The sequence below is a fragment of the Molossus molossus genome, unplaced genomic scaffold (assembly GCF_014108415.1).
Source record: "Molossus molossus isolate mMolMol1 unplaced genomic scaffold, mMolMol1.p scaffold_m16_p_14, whole genome shotgun sequence".
Lineage (NCBI taxonomy): Eukaryota > Metazoa > Chordata > Mammalia > Chiroptera > Molossidae > Molossus > Molossus molossus.
The window spans coordinates 36,794,684-36,804,927 of NW_023425349.1; the positions used below are offsets into that span (position 1 = coordinate 36,794,684).

Below are 10,244 nucleotides of genomic sequence, written 5' to 3' on the forward strand. Positions count from 1 at the left end.
AAGATAGCAAAAGACCTCTTAGAGCTTTTTGGCTTACCAAATTTCTAAGGACAGCTCCCTTGGGTACTGTGTGCAATTCAGCATCTCAAACTTTAGCAGTTAGCTATTAGAAGTCTATTCTCTACAGTATCCATACACCTACGGTGCCGTAACTTGGTTTTTGTAAAGCAAAGCAGCTTGTAACTCCCAGTCTATTAAATATTACACTCAAAAGGTTGCAGCCTTTCATCACTTTCCCAGAGATACACATTTCCACTGCTTACCCATAAACCACAGATGGCAAAAGAAAAAAAAAATATTGAGCTCTGCACAGATTTAGAAGAGCTTCTCAGAGGAGAATGGAAACATTAGAACTGAATCGGCACCAACTACTGACCTCTTCTCACCCAAGCCACTCCCTCTTTGTCCCAGCGTACCCCTCTGTCCCTTTTTTCTGCATCCCCCAGATGATAGCTAATCTCCTGCTTACACAGCCTGGTCACAGACAGATGCTAGGCAGACACACAGATAGGAAGCGCAGGGGAAAATGTAATCCTTTTCATGATGGGGTCGAGAAAAGAGGGAGGAGGCACTGGTTATTTCCCGACATTGTTTTTTCGATGAGAAAAGTCTACAGTGGGGGCCAGGAACAAGAGCATAGAGGACTAAAGGAAAGGCTTACAAATCCTGACACTGTTTTTAAGTTAGAAAGGAAAATTTTGCATAGTTTCCAAGGTACCATTTTCTTTTCTTTTTTTAATCCTCACCCGAGGATATTTTTCCATTTTTTTGTACAGATAGAGTGGGAGGGAGAGAGAGGAAGGGAGAGAGAGAGAGAAACATCGACGTGAAGGGACACATCGAGTGGCTGCCACCCGCACGACCAACCAAGGCCGGGGACAAACTGCAACCGAAGTACGTGCCCTTAGCGGGAACTGAACCCGGGTCTCTCCGGACCGCAGGCCGACGCTCTAACCGCTGAGCCAAACTGGCCAGGGCTCCAAGGTACCATTTTCTAACAATGAACTTTAGAAAGAACTATTCAACAACAGGGGAAAAAATGGAAATCAGCTTGCTCCTTGAAGGTGAAAACTTACAATATCAATTGTATTTGAGATATTTAAAAGCCAGCCCCATTCATCATATTATATCTAAATAAGAATAATCAGACAGTTTTGACAGGAAAAAAAAAAAGAGAAGAAAGAAATGTGTCCCAAGAGCCCATACTTAGAGCCAAATTTTTCAACAGAAAACCATCAGGCTTATGACTATAAGCACCATCAATATAAACTTTTCAAACACCAAAGATTAGCAGTTTATAGCACTCATTTGTTCAAGCATTGTTTTGCATCCAAAGTTGAATGTGTTTATAAAGAGAAACACAATCAATGACATTCTCTCTTTCCCCTACCCCTCCTCCTGATGTTTCTGAATATACATTAGGTTATTGAATAAAATTTCCCAAGCTCACAATAGAAATGTTGGCAAGTAGAACATAAAAGGAAAACCCCACGGTCATGTCTCAGAGGTAAGCAACATTATACTTAAATGACCACAGTGTGATCTGTAAGCCACACTAGCTGTCAGCGTCACCTAAAAAGACAGAAGTGATAAACAAGAGTCACTGAGGATCACACTTGTCAGCTGTCACCAGAGATTAGTCACTAGCACATGACTGTTTTGTTTTGTTTTGGAATGGGATTGAAAATAAGACCCAAACTATTTTCGGTTTCAGACTTGTTCATTGTAAAAACCCTCCTAGTACATTAAACCTAGAACTGGGGTACAACCACACCTTCTGGTTTACTTATGAAAAGTTTACTGGTTAGAGGAAGGTATTTTAAACCCATTTTAGCTAGATGATGTAGAAAAACCGAATGTCCATTCCACCCCACTCTCCTAACTGAACATTTAAAGGAATTCACTTAGAATGATAAATTGGATTTATTATAAATAATTAAACTTCCATATAATCTCCTTCAAGGCCGAGAGACGATGCATTGTTTTGATAATTTACCACAACACACCAAAGCAAAACAATTGAGTATTACCTTTCACATAGTCTCAAACAATCACACGCCTGCCCTAAACCAGACAGACGAGTGCCGCTTAATGAAACGAGAAACTCTCCTTTAGGTGGTGGTCAGACAGGCAGAGCCAGGACTCTTACACATGACATTACTGAAAGGTTAAATAATAATAAAAGTGTTCTGTGAACTTTCTAAAAAGCTAAACTGTTAACTCTGGGATTTGGGTAAAACTATGCCACGTACTGGTACCATTCATTACTGGGCACAAGCCATTTGGAGAAAGAAAAAGGTCCCATGTGTAGCAAAGTGCCCGTGTGAGTTCTGAGGTCAAAGGGTCAGCTCTGGATGGGGTAAAAATGAAAACCTTCTGTGAAATGGTACCAGTTATTTCTAACCATCCTCTTCAGTGCAGATGTTAAAATGGTTTGTCCTTAGATGGCTGCCACATCTCCTCCCTTAAAGAGCAACTGTATTTGGCTTCCAAAGGAAAACTTGCCAAATGGTAAGTAATGTAGAGAACCAAATGCAATGGCCTGCCTGGGGCTTTGGGTCCATCTCTTGCTACCTACTAACCAGCTGCCTTGAGAAAGACACTTGACCTGTCTAAGAACCGACTGATGAAGTGAGAAGGGAGGGTGCTGATCACTCTGGCTTCTTCTAGGTCTAGATGACTAAGGCTGTCTGGGTGGCCCTCACCAACAGAAACCCTTCCCCTCCCACCAGTAGGAGGCTTCTTTGTCTCCTAATTAGAAGTAAATTTCTACTCAGAAGGAGAGACTTCCTGGTATGCTTTCTCTTTGAAAGTGGGGATTGCAGGCCCAGAAGGTTGATGAGTGAGATCAACATGCCTGGGTAGGTTAGATTCACACAGCAGTTGGCTAGAATTTAGGGTGAAAGTTCATGAAGCATTTCCCAGCAGAAAACCAGGGCAGACGAAGCAACCTGGTCACTCCAGCGGCTTAGGTCACACCATCTCCAAAGGAATCCAGCAGCACACGTTTGTGCCCCCCAGACGACTCCTTCCCCTCACCCCATCTGGAAGGACATGGCCTCTGCCTTCAAGGACTTACAACTAAAGAAAAGAGGACATGTGTGACAATGTCACTCTCCAGATATAATCCCTGCATGTAATTACTGAAATTCATCTGAGCATCCATCCCCGTAAGCTTACTCTGTGTTTTGCACAACTTTGCAGGGGTGTGACAGTGTTATGGGGCCTTTAGGTTCCTAGGTGGCTCCGTAAGACATAAGCTTAGGATAAAAGGACACAGAGGGACCAAGAAGTCAGCCTCAATGCTCCTTGGTTTCTCCATCAATAAGAATTTGACACCCCCTCCCCAGGTTCCTGGCCCCATGGAACTTGAATTAATGCCTGCCTGGGGGGTATAGAGACACATTCCCAGTGCTGACAAGCAAGCATTCAGTCAAACTGTCACCCCTGCCATCATCACGCCCTTCCTTCACATCCTAGGACACCATTATTAGACCTTCCTAAAATGCACAGAATTTAATAACCACTAACTGTTACCTCTAATACATATATTTGAACTTTTACCTCTAAAACTTTGCAGTCGTTCCAATCAGAGAAAACATCTGAGCCGTTGGGAGCAGAAGGAAAGAGAAAAATCACATTCTGTACAGTCTTCCAGGATGCTCTGACTGGTCAGCCTTGTGAGCCTGCTGACCAGAGAGCATCTCTCTCCTCCTTCCATCTGCACAGGTGGGCCAGAATTCTGAGGACTCACTCCCGGAGTCCGCAGTAAACTACCTGAAAGATGTACTCAGACTGTTAGGGGTTCTTACCATTTCTTGCTTTATGCCTACGGACTTTGTGCCAAAATGAGAACGTTTTACATTTGAATTATTAGCTTCCAGCAACCCTCCAAACCAATGTAAAATATTTAAAGCTCCACCATGTTTTGTTTAAACTGATCTTGTGGCTGGAAATTTTTTTTTTTTTTTTTTGGTACGTGCCCCTAGCGGGAACCGAACCCGGGACTCTCTGGTCTGCAGGCCGAAGCTCCAACCGCTGAGCCAAACCAGCCAGGGCGTGGCTGGAAATTTTAACTGCTGTGCACACCAGTGTTCAGTCACAGAGAATGCAAAAGCAAAAGAAGCTTTTATTCTTATGAGCAGCAGCCTTTCATGTCCTAAGTTCATCTCTACCATATATGTGTTTGCATACATGCACATACACACATCTGTGCATGCGTCTGTGTGCTTTATATATATTAAGCCATTCATTTAATCAGTGAGCATTTATTGAGCACCTAGTGTCACATCTAATTAGGCATTAGAGATAAAAATGATGAGTAAGTCCAAGGTCACGATTCTGTGACAACTTATGGGGAAAGTAGATAATCAAATAAGCAATGACTATGCAGTGTGGTAAATGCTGTGATAGGAAAAACAGGTTATTAAAAATGATATCTTAGGCAGTGACTATGTGTCAGATGTTTGTAGCCACTGTCTCTAATTCTAGTCTCTGCACTTTCCAAATGAGTGTGCTGTGGCTGAACCAAGCCGCACACGGCCCCTCTATCAGCACTGGCATCTGCATCACCATTTGCATCTTAAATCCCTATTCTGGTCTCAGTATTGCACCTGCCACGCTGCTTAACTCATTCAGGCATCAATCAAACTTTGCCTGGTACTATGCAGCACACTGCACACCGTGGGGAGAAAAGACCACCTGAAAGGACTTTCAAGCTGGCTATAAGGATAATAACAACACAAAGTAAGGATGGGGCATGGCATAGGGCAGTCTGTGGTCCTGGACCAATGGAGTATTTCAGACAGGAAATCAGATGGCTCCTATAAGGGAGAGAGCATTGTAGGGACATTTATTCAGGAGGTGGGACCAGGTTTTAAGATCATGTAAGGTCAGACAGCAGAAGAGGGAAGGACAGGCCCTCAAGATAGCAGTGTTCAGAGAAGTGCCCAGAAAGCTCACAGATTAGGCTGAACCACAGCCAAAGGTGTAACTGGAGCCCAACGGTGGGACAAGCCAGCCTATAGCTGCCCCAAGTGCCAACTGATAAGAGATATTAAGGCAACATGGAGCATTACAACAACCCAAGTATAACAGCAGATGGAGAAATCTGCATTTATAAGAACTCCTCCCATAGACCACTGCATTTGATGGAAGCAGTTTTTTGTTCCACCTCCTGGGACAGAGGGTGAGGGTGAGGCCCAAAGGGCCTCCTGGAGTCAATACAGAAGGTCACCAAAAAAATCTTCCAAAGATGATTTCCATTCACTGCAGGGACTAGCAAGGTGTGCAAGTTCGAGGCCAGAGAGAGGTGCATTTTTTAGAATCAGAGTGGAGAGGCTGAGTGCTGGCAGCAGTGGGTCTCCCCAAGACCCTTTACCCATAGGGCCTCCCTTCTCCAAATTGGTAAGCAGATACTTAAAAGAATATTGAGTTGCAGGCCTGCCCAGAACACCCAAATGTCTCAGCCAGTCCTGCAGATGATATCTATATTTGTTTAACTCTTTACTGCTGATAAAATACTTTTACATGTGTTAGATGACTTGATTTTCACAACAGCCATGAAATAATCATGAGGCCTCTCATTTTTTTAGATGAAGATCACGAGGGTCAGAAGCACATGAAACAGCATCTTTCCTATTGGTCTATCTTACATCAGGACTTGTTTTCAGGAAGTGGCTATTTCCAAGGCAGACACAAAAATCACAGGACTTGAAAAAAACTTCAAAATAAACTCAACCATTTAACTCACTTTTAGGCAAAACCAAGAGATAGCAGCTAGGTGGGGCATGTATACTTTCTTTTTAAAAATCCTCAACTCTCAGTTCTTCAGAGCACTTCTTTTGGAGTCATAGGTCACAGAAATTAAATTATTCAAGAAACAATTTGTCAATATTTCTTAACAAATTGGGGAGGAAGCTATACACAGAAATGTAGACAGAGCCAAATCAAAGCAAAATGCTAGTGATAAATGCGAAAACCAACCCCCAGCACAGAGACGGAGGGCTCGTCATCATCGCACCCACAAAATAAAGATCACTAACTCCCTGCGCAGCCACAGGGAGGCCTCGTTTTTTTTGTTGTTGTTTTGTTTTTGTTTTTTTCTTTCTCATAACACATAACTCTAACCAAAAGATATTACTGAAATAAGGTCAATATACTTAATCTATAAGGCAATCATCTCACCTAATTTCAACCATCTCTCTATAAGAGAATTTACATAATCAAGCCACATTACACAAACAGAATTCAAATACATTTTTTTCTCCTTTTCCCCTACTTCCAAAGGAAAACTCCATATGCCACTCATCTTGCTGAAAACCACAGGGATAAAGTAATTTAATTCTAGTTAAACCAAGTATTTCAACCACATACTCGTAAACCTTAATCTTAAACATATCCATGAAACATGAGTTTTGAGAGCTTTCCTTCTCATTGACTCAGTCAGTGAAGCTCCAATGTATAGCAAGCAATTCCAAAGGCAGTAATGTTCTCAGTCAATGCTAAACATACAGAAATATGCCATTGCAGTAACTTTTTATTTTTTATTTTTTTAATCCTCACCGGAGGACATTTTTCAATATTTTGTTGAGATAGAGTGGGAGGAAGAAAGAGAGAAACATCGAAGCGAAAGGGACACATCGAGCGGCTGCCACCCACACAACCCAAACAGGGCCGGGGACAAACCGCAACAAAGGCACATGCCCCCAGCGGGAACCGAACCCAGGTCTCTCGGGACCGCAGGCCGATGATCCAACCGCTGAGCCAAACCGGCCAGGGCACAGTAACTTTTTAAAAATTGCTTGCATTCTGAAGTATCATTTGAACTCATAAAACAATTTTAGATAAGCTCAGCTTTCATAATTCTCATTAGGTAATCTAGGGTGTGGGTGTTCATAGTAAATTTCCTTTTCAGGAAAAGGGAGCTGATATCAGGACATAAGGTATGCATGGAAGAATACATATTTTGATACAAGTGTAAGTCAGTACATACTTCTTGTTTGTTTAAAGATCCTTTTGCCTACTTTACTCATAATACAAATATACTGCAGTCAGATTCCATACGTTGAATTTAAATGTACGTGTCAAAACTGGGTTTTCTGCTACAGTTAGATAGGAGTTCTACACACCCTATCAAATACCCAGTCAAGGGGAAACCATTCCAACCCTTAGATGCCCCCCAAGAAATCATTCTTTGTTCACCTAGAAACTGAAAAGACTTTACACTCAGAATACAGCTCTCACAGCAATGGAATAGGCTCTGAATCCGGGTAGCCATATTAAACTCTCACTCGTTGATTGGTTAAAAATTTAACATTAGGAATGAAACCAAAGTCACCACTACCACCAACTGGGTAATTAAATTCCTGGTTTGAGTCAGTTTCAAAATCCAAGCTGGACATCAACATATGGTAAGTCTCCATATAGGATACCATACTTGTGCATGTTACTCTGAAAATTCAAAGGAGAGACAGAACAAAGATTTTTAAAGCCTATCAATTACTTTCTATCCTCTGTTTTAACCACACAGAAGAGCTAACTCCAGTTCTAATTATACCTTAGCGTTTGTCTTGTGTCCTACGGGCAAAAGATGACTAGAGTTACTGCAGGCAATTCAATCTGTTCTTGTCCAGGGGTCTTGATCAATATACTTTGCATCTAATCTAATACTGAAACTGCCTCTCCACTTCCAGCTCCTTGCAGTACATGGTTTATTTCTGGTCCCTAACCCTCACTGGGTAACTCTTTTCTCTATAATTTGCGCATCTCCTGGAAGGGTGAGGGAGACGCCTGATTCAAACTGCATTTGTTCACCGCCCACTGCCCCCAACATGCAGTCCCACAACTCAGTGGCGTGCGCCTCTGGCACCCCCTGTACCTGCCAAGTTCCTCGCTGGTGTCGTAGTAGTCATCCACGTTTTCCTGCCTGAACACGGTCATGATAAACTGTCACGCTTCACCAAAGCCCAGCGCACTTCAGCTCCGCTCCCCAAACCATCACCACCGCTCCTTCGCCTCCGTGGGCCCGTCATGCATCAGCCTCCAGTCCTTTAAGAAAATAAATAAATAAATAAAGGCAACAATACTAATAAAATGGCAAACCCCAAAAGAAGGAGACCTCCCCAAGGCTAAGAGCCGCTCGCTGAATACCACTTTTCCGGAGCAGCCCCTCCCACCAGGTGGAGAGGAGCACCCTTTGTTAATATCGGGCCAGGGACGTCCCCAGCCCCGCATTGCCGGCGCGCCTGGGGCTGGGCACAACCACACCCCAAGATCCGCGTCCCCGAAAGCAGGGTGCTCTGCCCTGATAAGAACCAGCTCCGGAAGTGGCTGGCCTCCCCGCCTCCCCTTTTTCCACACACACGCCCACCCAGCTCCCCACCTCCAGGGGCGCCGCGGAAGAATGAAGCGCTTTCCTGGGCAGAGCGCGCCCGGCTGGAAGCATCACTCTCCAACACGCATCCGCGGAGCAGCCCCCGCTCCACCTCTCGGCTCCCGCACCTCCGCGGCCACCTCCTCTCCTCACTCGAGCCAGGCAGTCCCTAGAGACACATTCCTGGCGATTCCCGCTGTTACCCGGCCGACTCGGCATGCGGCCGCCCGGGGGAACAGGGGAGAGATGGGAGCGGCCAAGGGAGGCGCGGCCGCCCGCGGCCGGTGTCCGCGCCTTGACACAAAGCGTTTGGCCGGGCCCGCGCCACCTGTTCCCACCCTGCCCGCGGGGCTGGGAGTGCCTCCTGGCCGCGATCCCACTTCTCCCCGCAGTCAAGTTTCCCCGCCGTGGCCTTCCCGGTGACCCGGGGAGCTGCCCCGGCAAACCTCGCCACGCTGCGGCCGTGAAAGCAAAGGCAGGCGGCGGGGCCCAGGAGCAGGGAGCCGCGCGCGGCCACTCACCCGGGCGCCGGGAGCTGCTGCCCGGGTCCCTCCGGAGCGCCGTTGGAGGCCGACCGCAGGCGCCAGCGCTAGCGTCGGAGACGAGCGGGGCGGCGGCGGGAGCACAGGGAGGGAGCGAGTCGGGAACGCGGATCCCGTGCGTCCGCCCCGCTGTCTGCTCAGCCGGGTTCTCCCGCTCCGGCTCGGGAGCAGCCCCTCGGCTCCTCTCCGGCTTCCGGGCGATGGGCGGCCGGCAAGCGACCAATGGGGACCCCGCGGGCGGGCTAGCTGCACGGCCCACCCACCTCCAAGCAGCCTGGCCGGGCCGGCGCTGCGGGTTGTTAGCGGTGCTCGCGGCTCCTCTCTGCTCAGCGCTCCGGACTCGCTGGCGCGCTCTACCGCGCACACCCCGCACACACCCACTCTCCCCACACCCACGTCGAGAGGAGACCGAGCGCAGCCGCGCACAACGCGGGCGCCCCACCTGTGACACGGCGCTGCGCTGCCCCTGTCGGCTGCGTTCCAGAGAAATTCGGTTCCTGCGTCCCGCAGAAGTGATCGGGGCTGAGTGCCAGGAATGGTGCTCGCCACGGGAAAAATCACCGAGACCAAAATAGATTTTTAAAAAACCCAACCCTGTTCCCGTGAAACTTTCATTCTGGTGAAGACATTAGCAAATGCGATTATTTTCGAAGAGATCAATGCTATTGAGACAATAAAACAGGATAGTGGGATAAAGAACGACCGGGAGGAAGTGGGCCGCATTAGATGGAGTTCCTTTTCAGGATAGTTTGATAACTAGGAGAAAGTATGCAACCAGAGAAAAATGGGTTGAGGTCTCAGAAGCCCAATGAAGCAACAGAAACCAAGGGTGCCTATGTGTTGCCCCATACAATACTGGCTGTTGATGGGTTGAAATGTAGCTAGATTCCGTGACAGTGTGGAAATAATGAAAAAATATAATAAATATTTTTGTATTAACTACATGTTCAAATGATAGTATTTTGGATCTATTGGGTTAAATTAACTATTGTTAAAATTAATTTCACCTTTTACTTTTTCTTATCCTCACCGAGGACACTTTTCTATATTTTGTTCAGATAGAGTGGGAGGGCACCAATGACACTTTTCTATATTTTGTTCAGATAGAGTGGGAGGGAGAGATAGAGAGAGAGAGACATCGACGTATCGACGTGAAAGGGATTGCCACCCTCACCACCCAACCAGGGCCGCAGGACCCAATTGTGCCATTGGTGGGAACCAAACCCAGGTCTCTCTGGACCGCAGGCCAACGCTCTAACTGCTGAGCCAAACCGACCAGGGCCACCTTTTACTTTTTAGAATGCAGCTATTAGAAAATATAAAAGTAC

At 46.2% G+C, this 10,244-nt stretch overlaps 1 protein-coding gene across 9 annotated transcripts in view; it reads right to left on the minus strand.

Moving 5' to 3' along the window:
* DAPK1 (death associated protein kinase 1) overlaps positions 1 to 9,271 on the minus strand; it is a 170,073-nt gene extending 160,802 nt beyond the window's left edge. For 5 of the 9 annotated variants that reach the window (XM_036260774.1, XM_036260773.1, XM_036260763.1 and 2 more), the window contains exons 1-2: positions 8,152 to 8,268; positions 7,880 to 8,049 (exon numbers count right to left, since the gene is read on the minus strand). In XM_036260774.1, coding sequence (XP_036116667.1) covers positions 7,880 to 7,941 — 62 coding nt within the window. In that variant the 5' untranslated portion in view covers positions 7,942 to 8,049; positions 8,152 to 8,268. Of the gene's footprint in view, positions 1 to 7,879; positions 8,050 to 8,151; positions 8,269 to 8,383; positions 8,409 to 8,895; positions 9,123 to 9,179 lie in introns of those variants that run through there. The other 4 variants (XM_036260764.1, XM_036260765.1, XM_036260768.1 and 1 more) reach the window with 4 other exon arrangements.
* Positions 9,272 to 10,244: the final 973 nt, after the last annotated feature.